Here is a 21,359-nt window from a genome sequence, read left to right on the forward strand (position 1 = left end):
AGTCCTTGTGCAGAATTTTTGTAGTTGGCAGTTCATTGGGGAGGCAAAAAGATCTATGTCTGGGCACCCCCATTTTTGCGTTATCATGCTGAATACTTGTGGATTTAATTTCCACTCGTGAGGATTCATGATGTTTCTGCTTAAGTCGTCTGCCAGAGTATTTTTCTTTCCTGGCAGGAATTGTGCTTGAAAGGTTAGAGCTGTGTTCCACAAGGTCATGGCTTGTCTGCATAGGGGATAAGAATGAGTGCCCTCTTGCTTATGTACCACATAACTGTGGTGTTGTCGGTCTTCAATAATAGTTGCCCTGGATGCAGAAGGTCCTTGAAAGCCGTTGGGGCATTTTGTACAGCCAACATCTCTTTTTGATTGATGTGAAGATGCATTTGGTCTGCGGTCCACTTGCCCTGAATACATTTTCCTGCCATGTGTGCTACCCAGGCGTAATCCGAGGCATCTTTTGTTAATGTCTGCCTGGCTGTGGGAAGAGTGAAAGGCTGTCCCTTGTTGAGGTGACATGCCTGTGCCCACCATCAAAACTCCTGTTGCAGGCAGGGAATTAATGGCATTACTGCTTCCAAACTGTGACAGTGTTGAGTCCAAACACTTTTTAGGTACCATTGTAATTTCCTCATATGCAGTCTGGCATATGGAATTAGTAGAATGCAGGATGCCATGAATCCCAAGACCTGCAGAATTTTTCTTGGAGGGAGTTGGGTTTTTGTTGCCATCAATTGAAAGTACTGAGTCAGTTGTCCTTGCTTGTCTGGCGTGAGATAAGCCATCTGGGCCGTTGTATTTAAGCTGGCACCCAGGAATATTATCTCTTGTGAGGGCACTAGCTTTGACTTCTTTTCGTTTACTGTGTACCCTAGGCAAATTAGCAACCTTTTTACAAACACCAGATGCTTTAGAAGAATGTCCTTGCTCTCTGCTTGAATAAGGCAATCGTCCAGGTATGGATACATTTGAATTCCTTTTTGCCTGCAAAATGCAATTACTGGTGCCAGGCACTTTGTGAAGACCCTGGGCACAGTAGAGAAGCCAAAGGGCAGTGCAGAGAATTGGTAATGCATTGAACCAGCTATGAATCTGAGGTATCTTCTGCAATTTTGTCTGATAGGGACATGCAGGTATGCCTCTGAGGTCCAAAGTAACAAGCCAAGCCTTCTTGCCCAGCATGGGAAGAAGCTACTGTAGTGTCAACATTCTGAATTTCAGAATATCCAGGTAAGTATTTAGAGTAGAAAGGTCTTGTATGTGTCTCCAGGCTTTGTCCTTTCTGGGGACCAAGAAAAGTCTTGAGTAAAATCCTTGTCCTTGTTCCTGTTGTGGCACTTTTTGAATAGCTCTCATGTCCACGAGGGCTGTAATTTGTTTTTGTGCCTCTGCCCACTGATTTTGTGGCAGGTCTGGCATTCCTTTTAGCCTTGGTAGAGTGTGAAAGTGGAACCTGTAACCTTGAGACACAATATTCAGAACCCATTTGTCTTGGGTGATTATACGCCAATTTTGAGAAAAAAGTGCTAGTTTTCCCCCTAAGGGAGCTGCCAGAAGGTAAGTGCTTGGCATTCGAAGGGGGAAGTCATTGGGACTGTTTCCTGTAAGGTTGTGACTTGTCTTCACCTCTTTTTGGAGTTGAAGCACCCCACTGTCATGGTCTGTAAGAGCCTTGGGGCTGAGATCTGCCTCTTGGGCGTCTGTATCTGCCTCTTTGTGGTCTGTCTGACACTGGAAAGGACCAATTCTTTGAAGGCCAATTTCTGCTAAATCGAGGTGGCTGTACCTGTAAGAAATCCTTCTCTGTTTGCATAGATTTTGCCTTATCCTCCATTTTCTTTAATACTTCCTCTGCCTTAACACCAAATAAAATATCCTGCTGTAAAGGAGCATCCAATAATTTAGCCTTAACATGATCAGGTAAACCTTGTTCTTTTAACCAAGCATGCCTTCGAATCACAGATCCTGTAACTGCTGCTCTACAAGAAGCCTCTAATGAATCAAAACCACATTGCAGAGTATTTTTCCCACTTGCTCAGCTGCATGCCATAAATCCTGCATTTCCTTATAGTCAGGATATTCTGAACTTGCAATAATTTTATGTTTTAACAGAGACATTAAATATTGTTGGTATTTAAGCATATGAAACTGGCAATTTAAAGCTCTCACTGCTAAAGTTGCAGAGGTGTAAACTTACTTCCCCCATCTGTCTAATGCTCTAGAATCCCTGTCAGAGGGAACTGGATTTTTAGCCGTGGAAGCCTTTACTACTTTGGGACCCTGGGAAATAGTTTCTGGGTCAGCAACAGGGTTTTTATAAATAACTTTGTGTGAGTCAGGGACTCTGTAGTACCTGTCTGGCTTGACTGGAGCAGGGGGCAAAGAATCAGGGTTTAAACTGGATTCAGAAAACACATCATCCACAATATCTAACACTGGCGGAATAGCAAGGGGCCTGTGCTGAGGAAATAAAAGGAAGTCTCTGAGCCTTTTCTTGGATTCTGAGTAATCCTGGCCCTCCCAATGGAAATGCTCCCTCATGGTATGCAAAGTTTCCCCAAAAGAATAATCCTCAGGAGGAGAGGCTGAAAGAATTGATTCTTCAGCATCAGAGTCCTCATCGGAGGGTAAAGAGTATCCTTGGTCTGAAGAGGAATCAGAAGAGATGGAAACCTGGTCAGAGGAGTCATAGTCTGTATTCTGCTTAGGCCTTTTATCAGGAGGGGGATGGGTACCCCTGATCAGAGTAATTAAGTCTTCGGCTAATTTGAGCATCTGTTTTTTTAGGCATGGAGGCCTGTCCAGAAGAATGCTGTACTTGCTTCTTTGTCTTTAATGGAGTTTTAGACTTGGCTGTAGTTTTTATGGTAAGCTGCGAAGGTCTGAAAACACCCTCAGAAGCCGAAGCCTGCTCAGCGGCTCTGGACCCATCTGAAGGGTTAGTTTCCGTAGGCCCAACACCTTGAGTATCCAGAGGCCTAGACATCTCCACGTGGAAGTCGGAGGCGGCCTGTGGCTCTGAGGTAGCGGATGTCAGGGGCTGCGAAAGTGCCTCACTGAGAACCGGCGACTGGCCTAGAAGAGGCTTCATCGTCAATTTTGGGCCTTGGATGCCTGTCCTTATCCTTGTCTTTGCGTTTTTTGTGTATTCTGGTCGTCGGTTGTTCCGATGACATGGTATAATTAAACCTTCGGCCAAAGTAATGGTGAGCAAAATCAAACAGACGTTTAATAGTGCGTTTGTTAAATCTAGCACAAAACCGACAACTAGTGACGTGGTCTGGGCCTAAGCATGGAATGGAATACAGTAAGAATGAAAATCCTTATGAGGTATTTGCTTCCCACAAGAAATACAATTATTAACTTTTACTGAGATCGACCTGAGGCAAGAAAAAGTTTCCCCAACGGGGTACTTAGCTTTATTGAAGACTTTGGTTCTGAAATAGTCGGCCGACCGGCACTTGTGAACTGCTTTTGCTTTGGGTACCGCGCGGCAAGAAAGACTGAAGAAAATGGTGTTGGCTGCATCTTGTATACCCCTGGCGCACTGACGTTAGGGAAGAAGCGACAGCAACCGACGCTGGAACAAGACTTTGGAACTCTGGCCGATTGTGGGACCGCCTGACGGCAGGATAACCCAAGTGTAATGACTGCAGCAGTGAAACACGATGAACATCATGGCTTAAATCCCCTCCTATCTACATTTTCAAAAAACAAGTATGGACTTTCCTGTAACAACAGGCCTGGCATCAAAAGAGCAGGGACTGTGATGCCTCTAATTAAAAAACATAACAAAATATCCTTCTCTGTTATCACACTGAGCTCTAATGAAGCCACGACTAGTTGGCTATTAATTAAACTAAATATTAGTAAGAAAAATCAAGCTCCTTTTTAACTGTTGTGTTTACCCTTCCCACAAACCTACCCATCTTTCAATCCACTCTTTTCTTTAAAGAACTTCACTGAATTATCACTTGCGATATAGACAAATTTACATTTATATAAAAATCATCTAACTGTATTAATAAGTTCACGTTTACAAACATTATACTTCACATATATTGCTATACATCATATAACCTAAGAAACATTACATAAATTATTCAATTCCTGCTCTTTTTTTTTTTTTTTTAAACCAGAAACATCTTTATTAAACCATCACTTACGACATAGGCAATCATACATTTATATAAATGAAACAAACCATACTGACACAATCCTTGTTGCAAGCATTTTACATTGCACACCATACTGACTCACTCCCACATGCAAACATTAAACATCAATTAAAATCCACCCAATCATTTTCAAACATTACATTTATGTCCTGCCTTCTTTTAAACCTCATTCCTAGCCTGTATGTATTGTTCCCATAATACCCATTTTTTTCTATGTAGTTTACTCCTACCCTTTTCTAAAGATCTCAGTTCCAGTTGTTTCATCTCCATTACTATATTCCCTACTTCTTGTATCGTTGGTTTAGATTTTGATTTCCATTTTCTAGTAACTGCTTTTTTGGCAGCCATCTTAATTAGACACAGCAAGGCCTTACCATGTCTAGGCAGTTCCAAATCTGTATCATAGCTCAGAAAAATCATTTCCCTCATCACACCAATCTGCCCGCCCAGCATCTCCGAATCTTTCAATCTACTCTTGATGGTACTATTGTACTTGCCATTCAGCAACATCATAAGAACAGGTGAACTAAACATCAAGTTTCTCGAACCTCACAAGTACCAACTCAATAACTTCCTCATCTTAAACCATCTTTATCAACTAGTCTACTCTCCAACCAGGGGAAAAAAAACAACTCCAAACAAAGATTCACTACTAAAATGTCTTCATCACTACATATTACAGAAATTAAAATAAGTATTCTACTTACTCAGTGGCGCCTCATAGCAAGAGGTTCTCCGGTTCGATCCTCGGCTGGGGTGCATGTCCTCCCTGTGGTCGCTTGGGTTTCCTCCCACATCCCAAAGACATGCTGTAGGTGGACTGGACACTCTAAATTGGTCCTAGGTGTGAGTGCGTGCATGTGTGTGCCTTCGGTGGAAGGTTGGGTGCCGGGCTGGCAACTCGACACCGTAAAACTCCACTGCCAATCATGTGCGGACAGGTGATCCGCTGTGGCGACCCCTAACCAGGAAAAGCCAAAAGAAGAAGAAGGTCCTACATTTACGTCAGTGGCTTAAATGAACTCCGCCCCATTCAAGACAAATTCTGTTAGAAAGCCCCCAAACCTCCCCCATAATCATTTTGCAAAGAATTTTTCCAGTGACCACCGCAGACACTGCTCTAGATATCTTCATCTCTCTCTCATTTCTTTATCATTGGAAAGGTCTCCCCCGTTATAAAGCTAAGAGATAAATAAAATTTATGGCATTTATAATTAAAGAGGTAAAGCCCAAATTAAAATCGAGTGACCAAGCATGGTAAAAATGTATATCATCTCTGTTTTATACCAATTAAGGAATATAAATTAGCTATAGAGGAGGCAAAATCTCTTTAAATAAGAATTAACAAACTATTGATACATTTATCAAATATTTATCTTTTTTTAATAACAGTATTCACTCTAGTAACAAACCTTCTTCCACTATGATACTAACCTACTGAAAGAGACTGCAAGGAGTATTCTATCATTGCAACTTTCTGTCCTGATCCACTAGGATCCCCTATTACAGCCTTCCTTCCTTCCTCCTCCTCTCCAGTCCTCAGCTTTTTCCCCTACTTCCTCCTCCCTAGTTCGGATTTGTCAACACAGTACTCCCTGCTCTCTACTTCTATGCAATCTCCTCTAAAACTGTTCCTAGGTTTTTAGAAAGTGGAACAACAAGGCTTACCCTCACCATAAACCTATATATTCCACTTTTCTTTGCTTAGCTGCTCATTCATCTCTAAACCTCTGACTCATATATTTATATATTTACCCTGCACTTACCAGCACTATCATCCTTTCACAATTCAAACATGTTGTAATAGTTTGCACACCTAGTGTTTAGTCTCCCTATCTGGCATAGGACTGCAGACCCATGTCCATTATTTTCCCCTTAAACAAACGATTGCAAAAAAATCTACTCTATGACCAAATCCTTAAACATGTTATATAGCATCTTAACTGACTGTCAGCGTGGGTTAGACCTGGTCAACAACACTCTCACAGCTACAAATTCTTTCACAAACAAAATCTGCTCCTCGTAGAAAGACACCATCAAGCAGGTGCTAGCTTCACAGACTTAGAAACTGGCTATTATCTGTTCTCAAATAATCTCAACCAAAGAACACGTTCCATTTCCATCTCTTCCAATCAGCGAGTCATAGGCACTTTAATTCAGGAATTCTTTAGGGGTATGGTGCTATGCCTAATCCTCCTCTTTCTTTTCATCAATGACATAGTCTCCTCAATATTCCAGTGTAGCAACACCCTCTATGCCGGTGACACTGTACTGTGCAACTCAGCTCCTGATTTTCCCATGCTGCAAAACTACCTAACATCCAACTTGAATCAACTCTGCAACTGGTTAACTAACAACAAACACCACTTAAAACATTAACAAAACAGCTGCTATGTTCTTTGGCTCTAAACTCAAATGTCTAAACTGCATTCATCTTCTCATATTATCTATGGACAGAAGAACTATCCAGCAAGTCAACTAACACAGATATTTTGGTCTTCTTCTAGATACCCCCTTTTAAAATCCATACTGAAGTGAGATGCAGTAAGACTGTCCAACAAGTGAAAGTATCGGCCTTGATTTATAGTCACTTCCTCTCCCTATTATTGCCCTCAACTCTTCAAAAAAAAAAACAAAAACACACACACATTCAACAAATTACAGTCAGTGTCATAAGCATATTTATTCATAGGTTCATAGGTTCATACTAGGCTATCTGCCCAAGGGCATTTACAAGCCTAGCCCATAGTTATGTGGCTTTCGCCACCCCTTTAGTTTGAAATAAAAACTATGCCTATTATTTTGCTGTGCCTCTGTCAAGCAGTGACACTGAAGTAATCCCTGGGGTATATCTGCGATCTCCCATCTATTGGTCAAGATTCCTCTTGAACAAGGCCAGCGAGGTGCTCTGCCTCACATGTAGCGGGATTTTGTTCCACAGCATAGGGAGTCTCTGGGTGATGAATCTGTCCCTCCAGCATGTTCTATTTATCTCCAAGAACTAAGCATCACTGCTCAGTACTAAAACAAACCGACTCAGAGTCATTGTACATATCAGTGTCTTATACTCTTCCTTAAGCTTAAACTGCTCATTATCAAATATTGTCCCACACTAAAATAGTTTAATTCTCAGGTCATTTACACATCTCCTGTGCAGTTGGGTTACATTTAAAAATGTCAAATATTCAGAATGTCGAACATTTGCTACGTATGACCTGAACATCGAACATGGAGTCAAATTCACGGGTTTTTAAGGTAAGTGTGTGTGTGTGTGTGTGTGTGTGTGTGTGTGTGTGTGTGTGTGTGTGTGAAGATTAGTGGGTGGGAGTCTGTGTGCACCAGTGCATGTGGGTTAGGTAACGGGGTGGTGTATAAGAGTTTTGAGGGTGCGTGTGTGAATTTTAGGGTTACGGTAGCAGTAAAGTTAAGTGATAGATACATTTTTGTGTGTGTGTCTGCAGATTTTGTTTGTGTTCTGCATCCATTGTCATGTGTAGCAGTAGTGTTACAGGAAGGATTCTTTTAAGGTCAGATGTAGGGTTGGGGTTTGAGGCAGGGATAGGGTTAGGGTAGCAGGCATGCCTGCTTCATCTTACTACTTCCTGTTAACCTAACCTTGCCCCTATCCCTAACCCCAATCCTACTCTAGACCTTAGAAAAACCCTTCCCATGACACTACCATTATTCTGACTAAGTAAGGACAGAGTTAGTTGTAGGGTTAACAGGTCAGAACAGAATATTTTTTTGCCTCTTTTGATCTGTTAAGTTTTGGTGTTTTAAATGTTCAATGTACTGTGATTGATGTTTTGCAGGTAAATCTTTTTCAGTACTTCGATCATTTAAATGTATCTCATTCAGTGATAATTTGTTTCACCCTCTATCGATCTATTTGCTTCCATAAACAACAGGAGAGAAAAAAGTTTTTCAAAAGCAGCCTTTGCAAACTGGAACCTTCTTTCAAAGCAAATTATACAATAACCCTCTTTAGGAAAAATCTATCAAAATAATCAACTCCTGCATTTGCATTCCTAACACAGGCTAAAATTCTCTCTTCCAACTCAACTGTGCAACTACAGTCTAACAAGTTTTAAGGATGTCCAGCTGTGATAAAAACACATTCAGCTAATTACTGAACATGTATATTTGAAAAGACATGCTCTCCATTCATTCTTTCACTTCTTCTTCTTTCGGCTTTTTCCCGGTTAGGGGTCGCCACAGCAGATCACCTTGTCCGCTCATGATTGGCAGTGGAGTTTTACAGTGTCGAGTTGCCAGCCCGGCGCCCAACCTTCACAGAAGGCACACACACTCACACCTAGGACCAAGTTAGAGTGTCCAATCAACCTACAGCATGTCTTTGGGATGTGGGAGGAAACCGGAGCACTCGAAGGAAACCCACGCGACCACAGGGAGGACATGCAGACTCCACACAGAAAGCACCCCAGCCAAGGATCGAACCAGAGAACCTCTTGCTGTGAGGCGGCATCATTCTTTCACTAATTTTCCTAAAAGCAAATTTGTTTGTAAACTGTGCTACATACTTATTCTAACATACTGCAGTACAATGTGTGCATTCTGAAATGAAAACACCTCCTTTCCTTAGCATACAATATCTCACTAAAAGTCATGACATATGTCTGTCTTAACTACTGTTGTCTTTCTCTGTCTACAAATGAAACGTAAACTACTGCTAGTCGCATTGTACCTTTCTAATATCTATATACTCTTGAAGTCTAAACTAATGTATTATCGTTCTGTTTACCTCTACTACTCTTGTATTATGTCTGAAAAGGGTTCCAGGGCCAGTGCACTTACAGATTATAGGTTCATAGGTGTTTACTAGGCTAATGACCACAAGGGCCTTTTTAAGCCTAGCCATGCATCCCAAATCTCTGACAAGTTCTGACACCCTTAATAGATGTAAACATGGGCCTGGGAGATGAACCATTTACAGGTTACCTTTGCCCATTAGGGACCTAGGTGCCAAACCAGGGATGAATTTCCAGTTTCCCATCCAATTGTCCAAGTTTCACTTGAATTGGGTTAGGGAGGAACTCTGCTTCACATTGATGGGGAGCCTGTTCCATAGATGCAGTAGTCTCTGGGATACATAACTATCTCTCCAGCAGGTCCTATTTCTACCACAGGCAAGGTTTAAGTCTTTAAAACAGGTAATTCTGGTGCTGTTTGTTTTGTGGATATGCAGGAAGTCCATCAGAGTGGGGTCTGACAATGCCCTGTATACCAGGCACAGATTTCCCCTCAAAAGCTTGTAGAAGCAGAAAAATCCATTTAATTAATCAGTATATAAAATAAAAACATCTATAGGGATATACACCATCAAACACTGATACCTGCTTACCTCCCTGCTCCACTTCCCATTCCAAGTGAACCTGAGCCAATGGCACCTGAAAAGGTACCCCTCCAATGACCCTAAATGGATTGGACTGCCCAAGCAAGTAATGCTTCTCTTCGATAACTGCAGGTTTTATAGCAATTATGTCTGATGTAGTATCTCTCTTAGCAATGGCTTCTTTGTACTCCACTAGGATAAGGTATTGGATCTTGCGATACTTGAAGCATCCATACCTTTTACCCATTTCCTAAACAGTGCTACACTCATTTGAGAAACTGACATTTAAACAACAGGGGAATGAGAAAGTGCTATCTAGTATGCCTGCTTCACAAGCATTTAAGTGGTTGGTTTCGTATGTAAACGTATCTGTGATACTGACATACTGTCCTACATTTACCTGAAGTAACTGCAGGGACTTACACTAATGCATATAGCTGAACAGCCATTTCTGAACCATCTGTGCTACACTACCTATCTAAGGACATCGATAAAGGCACCTAGAAATGTGAAACGGTATTAAAGTTTGGAAGCAACATTTCTGTCAATAGGGAAACTCTGACTTTCTAATCCTACCTCTGGTCACAGATAAGCACATTCCTCTTGTACACAGTAACTATCCTACTGTGATTCAATAGCATTTTATCTGGCAAGGTTTAATGCGTCCTGTATCTCTGTGATGTTTACCTTCAAACTACATAGTACCTACTAAACAGACTTGTAACAAACTGGCTAAGGCCTCCAACATGATCTACTACTGCACTTAATGCACCAGTCTCTGTAATTACTTTCTTCCAAAGCTCAAAGGCATATTTCCAAAACGCAAAGGCATATCTTACTAGCCTGAACTTTACTACTTCAAGCTAAGCTTTGAGCTTTTTACTTGCTTACTTTACCCTATTTTCTCTTTCAGTCTCTTTCCTCTTGTCCTAACCCTGCTTTTCATCTTCCCTAAGTTAATCTTAAATCACAGGCAAACTCGTTAGCCTTTATGAAAGATTAATCAGTTATAAGGAATGCAATTTATACCATCACTGATAACATTTTTAACTGAACAGAATGTATGGAGTTTCACGCTGGAATGTATGTTAAATAAATCAGTAACATCTGTAATAAATAAAACAACCACTCCCTATTGCGTACACATACACTTCCCTACCTTCATTCACTCCTTTTCATTAGCCTTTTTATTAACCAATTATCCAGCTCAGGAGCTTTCGGATATAGCAGCTATCCTAGTAAGTAATGGGAATATAGGTTCATAGGTACTTACTAGGTATTTGAGCTGTGAGGATTTTAAGAAACCTATTCTTACAGTCTCATGGTTGTTTGCAGCCCTTACATTTTGCATCTAAATGACCCAGAAACAAACCAAATGAGGATATGTTGGGACATTTATATGTTAATATACTTATGTTATTAAATGGAATATGTCAGACAGGCAATCCTGAGCAGCATGTCAGTCCATCACAGGACACACATGCACAACTACCTATGGGTAATATGGGACCTTGCCAATCTACCTGCTACATCTTTTGGGATGCAGGAAGAAAATGGACACCATGGCAGCAAACACACATAGGTACAGGAAGAATATGCAAATGACACAGAAGGCATCCCAAAAAGCAACTGAACCCAAGAGCCAGCACTGTCCGACAACAATATTACTCGCAGTACTACTATGCTGCTCATGTTACCCAAGTGTTGTGTACAATACAGCTGCCTACATAATTCTTCAACAAAAGACTTACCTTAATGAGGTACTGTTCCTTAATACGTGCCCTGTCAAAACTGATGTTGTGACCAACCACCAGCTTCTCTAACCAGTCTCCTTTAGCAGGAGGATTGTTGTTCAAAGAAGTATCCATAGGGATAAGATCTGCCAGGCTCAGTTCACTTGACCAGGTATAACGCTCTTCTATCAGCCGTTTACTGCACCAAGAGTACCTGAAAGCAAATCATCAGCATCCATTTAAAATGTTTGTAATTTATAAATGGTGTCACTTACCTCTCTAAACCTGCTGTACTCAACACTGAGAGCAAATGACCTTCAGTACAGAAAAAGAATGCTGCATATTAGGAAAAGTCATAAAACACTGTGCATAACAAGAATAAATCAATACATAAAACTGTACTAAAATGCCTGTTTAAATGAAAATTAAGTACAAGATCTACAGACGAATACATAAATACGACTCCAATATCGGCCTGTTGTTGTTAAAAGGAAATTATTCCAATTTCAATTCATATTATTCTGAATGTTTGTGCAACAACCAACTGCAAGGGTAACATTTTAGATTTACTCAAGCCAACTATTCAGTCTGCAAAATGCGATAAATAAATAGGTTTCTAAAACATTCAACTTCATGAAATAAAAGCTCTCAGAATCACCCGTCAGCAAAGGTTTGTATCTCATTGGCTACTTCTGGACAACTCTAGACTCTTCCAAAAAATAATGACTCAATTTTACCTTCTTCTTCAATGCAAAACATAATGCTAAGACTTCAGCAGTTTTTTGATTGTCAAGTAGCTTCTCTGTGATGCACAGTTATCAATTATAAACAAATTAGCATGGTATACATCTTAGCAAGTAAAAAAACTTGAATTGTAATCAGCTAGAGAAATATGATACGAGCCATCCTCAGTATTCTTAGGGGCTGGGATACAAAACACTTTGTGCTCTAAACACTGTTTCAGAGATTTGGGTACAAAAGTTACTAAAGGATGGGTATTTTAAGGAAAATGATAACTAGATTCCTGTAGATGACGTTATCCATGTGCTATAATAAATTATGAAACAATAATCTTAATGAATACAAGTATTGAACTGTACTGCCTTTGATTGGCTGATGACAGTGTTTTTAAATTTGTTCTGAATTTCTATAAATTGATCTGAGTTTATTCATTCGGGGAGATACACTTATAATTGCTGGGTCTCCAAACATGTGTCATAATAAATTTTTAAACTCTATCAAGACTTTAATTATTTTTTTCCCCCTTAACATTGTGGTGCCATGACAATCCGGATCGATTACTCAAAGTAAATCAGGGGTTGCTCTGCAGTATTAATTCACAAAGCTGCACCAAATAGTCTTGGCAGACTTTCTGTTGTATGAAATAACCAACATTTTGTTTCCCTACAGAATAGGCTCCCGAAAAGGTAAGATTTTTCTTATAAATTTATCTTTGCCTTTGTGTTAACTAACAGAATGAAAGTGGGAAAGATTTTTTTCAGTTTTTCATAAAATATATATCATTCAGCATGACAGCGGATTTTTGCAAATAAGAAATGTGCACTTGTAGGGTATGAATGGGAATGTGAACAGGCTCCTTGCAAAAGGTAGTTTTTAGATGTATGAGAGTAGGTTTTGCAGATAAGTAGTCTACACCTTTGTATAAATGAACAGATGCATGAGAGTGGGATTCCCGAGAGTGGGATTCCTTGCAAAGAAAATACAAAAAAAGGTACTATGTGTGAAAGTGAATGAATAACATCTAATTTTTCTAAATCTATTTATTTCTCTAAAAAAAATAGGAGCAAAATCTAGCACTATAAAACAACCAGAACAGGGCACTCCAGCAAGATACATGTTCCATCATTGCAACAGGGAGAGTTGCAGATATATAGAAAGGTGGAACAAATCAACAGAAAACGATAAGCTACTTTTTCCTCTTACAGGAAGCTTTGATAAAGACATTTTATCCACTCTGCAAAAGAGATTAAAATAAAAAGGTAATAAAGTACCTGCAAGCTGCTGGTCAGCATTTAATGCATGGCAAGTAGAATCAAAAGACAGAGAAAAGAAATCAATAGTACGAAGTTTAAAACACAATACAGCAAAACTAAAAACTCGGTAAAAAGCTGCAAACAAAACTGTTATCCTTATTTAGCAGTCTAGCCATCAGAAACCTACAGATTATGGGTTATAGCCCCTTTCACAATTACAAAAAGTACAAATAAAACAGGGTGAGTCCTCAGAGGATGAAAACATCATTATTCCTACTGCACAAGTGCTGCCACCTCCTTATTCAACTTTGCAGAAAGTATTTTCTTCTATTGCTACTATCGCCACACCACCTTCTCAGTCAAGACATTCCTCTGAATCCACCTCCTCAGTAAACACACTAAAAGCTATTCCATCCATTTCATCAGGAACTTCGCAACCTCAAGCACAAACCTCACAGTCTCAACCAATTTCTGAATCTCCACTATCACACAGAACATGATCCAAAGTTACACAAATGTATATGGGAATGCTACTACGTGCAAAGAAAGGGGGGGTTCTGTACTTTGCCTAGGAGACAAAAACAATTCAAACAATTCATAAAACAATCACCCAAAATAATTGATGGGGATGGATACTTTGGACCTGATAAATTTAATCAAAAAAATAGTCAATCAGAATCCTCTGAGGGGAAAATGAGTTAGTTTCCACGCAGCTTTTTCCTTCAAGACAAGTTTGCAATCCATCTCATGGAAGAAATAATAATGCCCCTACTACAATAAATATAGTACTGTCGTGGTCAGCAGTGGATTTTCAGACTATCTTAGATTCCCCTCCTTCAATAAGATACAAAATCCTACTATAGGAGATTTACAAGCTTTTATGGAGCTTTTATGGACACTTCAATCTCACCTGACCTTTTTAAACAAATGAAGACCAAGCAAATATCCCAGGACCCTACTTCCACAGCATTTCAAAATGCCCACAACAGACTGCTTCAGGCAGTCACTGCAGTATGTCCTCCAGTGCCAAATTGGTCACGAATTAATGCCATACAACAGCGGAAAATGAGACTACAGACTCATACCTGTGACAAATGACTGAAGCATTTGAAGCCTTTTCTGGCTGCACTGATCCCACTGAAGGTCCAGCAGCAAGTGGACTCTCTGCTGCATTTGTAAATGGCTTGTTGCCTCCCATATGAGACCAACTGAAGAAGGTACGCCTAACCTGGACCAGCCTGTGCCTTCATGAGTTAGTAAACCAAGTACAATACATTGCATAATTTAATTCATGAAAAATTAGAAGAATGACAAGAACAGATATTAAACTTGTAGCTGAAACAGTTAACTAGACCCAGAGGGAGGGGTAGAGGAGACTGGGGAGGATGAGGCAGGGCTCGATACTTTCAATACTTGCCAGAAGGGGTTATGCATGTACACAACATATCTAGTCAAAAGAATCACCAAACTGTTCTGATATTTGTTTTTTTAATTGTGGGAAAAGTGGCCACTGGATGGACCAATGTCCTTATGCACAAGGTACTTTAGAGCAGCAGTTACATACTCCTCTCCCTGAACAAAAACACCCATTACCGCAAGCTGCACTAGAGGACAAACAACAGACGCCTGTCTGGAATACCCTTGGCAACCTCCCGCCTTGGAAGTAAGTAAATAGGATAGCCTTGAACAGATATCACAGCTTTCCTTTCATTCCTGTGAAACAAAAAGGTCCTTTTGTTGATATTAAAGTAAATTATAATAAAGTCCAATTTTTAATCAATATAGGTGCCACTAGATCTATGCTAAATGCTGAAGCTGCTAAAAATCTCTCTTTAGCAAAGTACTTTAGTAAAAGGTGCGAGTGCGTCAGAGTCCCTTTAGAATATGAAGAAACAGAAAATGCTCCTATACAGACAGGACCCTTAACTGAAAAGCATGTTTTCCTTGTCGGTACTTCTGCACCTTTAAATCTTTTAGGCAGTGATTTGCTTTGTAAACTACGGTGTACTATATTCTGTACTCCAGATGGCATGCATCTAAATCTTCCTGACACATCTCCATTTACTCAGTTCTGCTTAAGCACAGATAATTTGGAGGAAGAATTTCTCTTTACTTTTTTCCAAAATATTTTTGAAATATGTACCATCTCAAGTGTGGACTACTCATGAAAATGACGTAGCATCAATTAAAAATAACTACTTGTTGAAATAACTTTGAGATCTAATGTCTCTCTTCCAGCCATACCTCAGTATCCCCTCTCTGTTGTAGCTGAGTTTGGAATAAAACCAGTCATTTCAGCCTTACTGATGCAAGGAATCATAATACATACGAAGAGCCCATGTAATACCCTGATTTTACCTGTAAAGAAACCAGGTAAGGACACTTACAGATTTGTGCAAGACCTTAGAGCAATAAATTCTGTAGTAGTACCAATTTTCCCAGTAGCACCAAACCCTGCCACTATACTCAGCTGTATGCCGCCTTCAGCCACCACTGTCTCAGTCATAGATATTTCCTCTGCCTTCTTCTCTATACCAATTTATCCTGACAGTCAATATCTGTTTGCTTTTACTTACAAGGGAAAACAATACACTTGGACATGACAACCCCAAAGTTACACAGAATCTCCTACTTTATTTTAAAGAGAAATGAAGCGACAACTAACACTGAACTCCCTTGTAATTCTATCTTAGTACAATATGTAGATGATTTGTTACTGTGCTCTACCTCCTTATCCGATTGCCAAACTGATACTGTATTTTTACTTAAAATGTTGGCACATTTGGGATTTTTTAAAATCAACAAAAGTAAACTTCAGCTGTGGAAATCTAAACCCCACTATTTAGGACATTTGATATCACAATATACACAATACAACTATACAAACTGCACCTCAACCCACTAGTTTAAAACAGCTTAGATCTTTTCTTGGGCTTATACAATATTGTCAACAATGGATTTCAAACTATGCAGAACTAACTAAACCTTTATTACAACTATTGAAAAAAGATGCATCAGAACCTTTACCATGGCAAACTCATCATGAAGCAGCTTTTATAAAACTAAAATGGCTTCTTTTGAACCTCCTACTCTAGGTTTACCAGATTACTATAAAGTGTTTTTCTTGTTTTGTTGTGAGCGCAATAGGGTAGCTTAAGGACTGCTAGCTCATAAGCATAATGAAGGATTCAGACCTGTGGCATATTACAGCCCTAACTTGGATCCAGTGGCGGCCGCCCCTCCCCCATGCTTAAGGGCTGTTGCAGCTACTACACGATTGGTAGACATGGCTGCCACACTCACTCTAGGACATGAAACTTTTGTAGCAGTACCTCATGCAGTATATGCTTTGCTATTAAAGACAAAGGCTCGGTATCTGTCAGTTTCAAGAATATTAAGGTATGAGAACATTTTAATCCATGATCCTTCTTTACAGATTATCCAATGCCCTCCTTTGAATCCAGCTTCCTTAATTCTGACTGCGGATGAGGGCGAACCCCATGACTGTTTGATTGTAAGTAACTATCTGCTTTCTCCTAGACCAGATTTAAAAGGCACGCCTTTGTAAAATCCAGATTTAATCCTTTTTTTGGGGATGGATGTTGTATTTGAAGGAAAGATGGAACATTGGTAGCTGTATTTGCTGTTTGTTCTCCTACTACAGTGACAAAAACTGGAAGATATTCAAACAAGCTTCAGCTCAGACTGCTGAATTAATTGCTTCAACAAAAGCCTGCAAGATAGCTGAGGGTAAATCAGTTAACATATATACAGATTCTCGCTATGCTGCTGGGGTTGCACATGATTATGGTATATTATAGTGAGAAAGAGGATATTTAACTTCTGAAGGCACCCCTAATTAAAAACTTTTGCTATGTAAAAGATCTGTTAGAAGCCCTATTACTTCCCAAAGAAATAGCTGCGATTAAGACAGCACACAGTAAGACGAATTCTGAAGAGAGTAGGGGAAATAATCTTGCTGACAATGCTGCAAAACAGGCTGCAAGGGACATTTCTGTTCAGGCTATTTTTGAGCAGCCACTCATTGTAAGTAATACTGAAAATAACGTAAATATACCATTACAAGAGGTTTTGTCATTTCAGAATCAAACTGATGACTCTGAAATGGTAAGGTGGATATGAGATGGCTGCACTTGTTCATCTAATAAGGTGTGGCGCCACCCGGATGGAAGACTTTTTGCTTCACGTGCTCTTCTACCTCATTTGGCTAAATCACATCATCTACCTTCTCATTTGGGTAAAATGTAATTCTAAACTGCTGATTGACTGGTAAGCCCCTTATGATTCAGAGGTCATCCAACACTTAGTATTTGTCACATTTGCATTTCTTATAATGTTTCGAAGACAAATCCAGCTAATGTGCAACATATTAAAAAGCCTTGGGGACCTTTTTGTTGTCTGCAAATGGACTTTACTGAATCACCTGTTTGTCTAAGATTCAAATATTTATTAGTGATTATAGATCTGTTCTCAGGATGGGTAGAGACATACCCTTGTCACCAAAATGACTCTGTGACTGCAGGCAAGAAGTTAGTTCAAGAACTGATACCTATATTTGGTGTACCTTGTTGTATACAAACCGATTTTGGAACACATTTCACTGGTCAAGTTGTTCAAGAAATTTGTAAATTGCTTAATGTCAATATTCAATATCATTGCCCACACAGACCTCATGCTTCAGGAATGGGAGAGAGTATGAATCAAACAATAAAAACTAGACTAGCTAAAATTACTGCTGAGACTGACCTTATCTTCAGCATTACTGTCTATTACTTTATGACCAATCATTTTCCAGAAAGAATGCTTTGCAGCCCCAATGGAATGGCCATACCTTGTGCTGCTCACCACCTCCACAGCAATCCGATTGGAAGGCTCACCAACCTGGATACATGTGCTCCATGTTCACCCTGGCAGGCCAGCTGAAGGGCAGTCACCCTTGCCATCAAACTCCTTCGATGATGAAAATGAGCCTGTCTCTGCGAACCAGACAATGGGCCAATGGACTGGAGGACCACTGTGACCAGGATGCCAAAGGACAAAATTAGCCCTCTGTATAGACAACCTAACCAGGGGCTGTTTGAGAAATTACCCTCCAAATCCCAATTTTGGAATGTGCTTGATGCTCAACAACTCAGATCATATAAACCTGATTTAGATGCTTGTGTTTCACTGATCATTGTCTTGACCACTGTCATCTGCATCCTTGTTGTCACAATTTACTTTCTGACTACCTTCAAAACTGTAAGCACTTGTTTTGTTTCTAAACGATTATCAAAAACAAATCAAAATGCTGCAGAATGGCACATGAATTTCAATACTTTTTATGCAATCACAAATACCTATGCAAAGACACAATCTCAGAAATTGCTGGGTGTGTGCTCATATTCCTACTGCTCATGAAAATGGTGTGCTACTATTTTCTATCCCAGTCACTAAGATTGAAATGAGTAAATACTCTTGGAGATTATAATATACAGAGACCAAAATTTTCCTGGCACAATATTACTGCTTTCTCTAAACTAGCTGCTTTACGACTATCAGTTAATGCAAATGGTTATGTATGTTACGTGAAGAATGGAACTTTTGAAGTAGGGAAAAGTAAATGTAACATTTCTAGCAGAATGCAAACTGTAACTGCCATCAAATGGATGGTAATGTTAAAAGACTATTATTATACTTTGGTAATCATGGATATACTAGTGTTCCACGACAACTGGTTTGGGTGTGGTTATATTGGCAGACTTACCTCTGCTATCTGACATGTAGAGCATCTGCCTCAGGGTAAAATTCGCAATACAAGAGAAACAAAGACTATTAAATAGACATCCTGCAAAAGGGCCTCACTGAGACAGATGCCTGGTGTGAAAGCCATGGCCTCAAGCTCAACGCCAAAAAGTGCATTGTCATCCCCTTTGGTAAAAACTCTGTACCCATGAACTACAACATAGGCGGTAGTATACTTAACACCGAAAGTGTGATAACAGACCTTGGGACAGAGGTGGACAGCAGTCTCTCCTTTGATAATCACATCACCACAGTAGTCAGGAAATCCTTGTACGTGGCACACCTCATCATAAAAAGGTTTCTCATCCAGAAAAAAAGAGGTCATTGTTCCCCTCTACTCATCACTCATTAGATCCATTCTAGAGTACAACGCCCCTTTTGGTATGTACCTCACAAGACATCTACAACAACTGGAAAGGCTACAGAGATACCTCACAAAGAGGATTACCGGCCTCAAACAGATGCCCTACGCAGACCGTCTCAAAAAACTCCAGCTTTACTCCGTCGCACATCGCCTACTCAGAGGTGATTTCTGCCTAACATACAAAGCTATGTCAAACCCAGAGCTGTTGGACATGCTCCACTTAACGAAATCCCAATCCCTCCGAGCTACATGCTCTAGGGACCTAAACCTTGTCACCACAATAAACAGAACATGCCGGAGGGATAGATTCCTGTCCCAGAGACTTCCCATACTCTGGAATAAACTACCTATCTATATAAAAAAAAGCTCCTCATTAGCACTCTTCAAGAAAAATCTTGATGATTGAATGGGAAATAGGAAATTCACCTCGGGGATCACCTCTGTGGTTCTGCTCGACAGTGGCACAAGAAAATAATTTTCTTGGGTGGCAAAAGCCAGGGTACCTTTTTGGCTGGGCTTGTATAGGCCCCAGGGCTGATAGCCTAGTACCTACCTATGAACCTATAAAAGAATCCTATTGATAAGATGACCGAAACTAAGACCGCAAACAATCCTACTGAGAACATCGATGCTTCATGGATCTGCCATCATGATTTGGAGCAGTCGGCTCTGAAGGGACTGAAACATATGGACCTTGCAGATGATGTTATTTCTGGTGTGAGAATCTTACTTGCATATAGTGCTGTCAAATCAGTCTGGGAATTGAGAAAACTGTCTAAGCTATTAGAGGTTCTCAGCAATGAAACATTACAGCAATAAGGCTAATCAATATAGAAATGAGTGCTGTTGTTTTACAAAAATAGAATGGCATTTGATTTTGTACTTGCGGTGAAAGGTGGTACTTATGCTCTGGTCTAGGCATCACATGCTCTGCAGTGTTGTGGTCTGTAGGTACAACATATAGTGCTCTCCCTAGGTAACACCCAAGCTATGAGCCACAACTACCTCCCTTCCACCAGCATGGGTCACCTGGCAATGCATGATCACTCCTATGGCCTGCAGTCACACTAAGCCTTTTGGAATGGTAAACCTTACATTCCCAACAGCAAATACATTTTAGCTGGGCTAAGTCATACTGCCACTGACAATTAATGAAGATGTGTACCCATGGGGAGTCAATCAAGCAAAAAGTAAAGCAGTTGAAATTTACATCCTTACTACCCTGCTTACATTCTGTGAATCTCAAGCCTTTGCTGAACGGAAATTGGTTAAAGCAAGAAAATGACCATAGGCGCCAGAACTGGTGGGACTGTTTACTGTCACATGCTCTAGGCACTTGTTTGGAGTTTTTTCTAGTCTTATGATCTAGTGATAATCTGAACAAAATTATTAGAAAGAAAAGAAATTCAAGGAAGAAATAAGTTTTGCCTAAAGTTTAATGTTCAAAGCTGACACAATGCCACCCAATATGCTGAGAAGGCAACATCTTGAAAAGACAAAAAGCTTATCTGCAAATACAGGCTGCCTCTCAACCCACCCACAAAATGAAAGCAGTCACTTTATGTATAGCCCTATGCTGTTACATGCTGAAAGAACAAATGACACTTAGGTTTGATTGTGGAAAATGTCAAAGAAAGTTACCACACCATTGGCCCCTTGTAAACTAATGTAAGTGATTTTGTGTGCACATATCTGAGTAGTGCTTTTTTCTGACTGTGCTGGGTACAGGGCATTAGTTGGGAATGGGGTCCCTCTACTAAGCCTGTTTCAAACTTCCACTGTACAGAATAATTTACTGCCACGCTCTATGCATATTTAAATAGTTCCATAGACACATCTTCCACCCTCAGAAATAAACACAACACAAAATTCAAAAATAAAACCCTATGGGCAGTATAATAAAAGAAAAAATACTCATTGCATGTAAAAATA

The 21,359-nt window shown here is 40.0% G+C and overlaps 1 protein-coding gene across 1 annotated transcript in view; it reads right to left on the bottom strand.

Moving 5' to 3' along the window:
- Positions 1 to 21,359, bottom strand: part of POLG (DNA polymerase gamma, catalytic subunit) — a 1,518,109-nt gene that overhangs the window by 1,328,550 nt on the left and 168,200 nt on the right. Inside the window, exon 3 of the mRNA XM_044078211.1 lies at positions 11,283 to 11,478. Coding sequence (XP_043934146.1) covers positions 11,283 to 11,478 — 196 coding nt within the window. The remainder of the gene's footprint in view (positions 1 to 11,282; positions 11,479 to 21,359) is intronic.

The sequence above is a fragment of the Protopterus annectens genome, chromosome 7.part0 (genome assembly GCF_019279795.1).
Source record: "Protopterus annectens isolate FY-2018-M chromosome 7.part0, PAN1.0, whole genome shotgun sequence".
Lineage (NCBI taxonomy): Eukaryota > Metazoa > Chordata > Ceratodontiformes > Protopteridae > Protopterus > Protopterus annectens.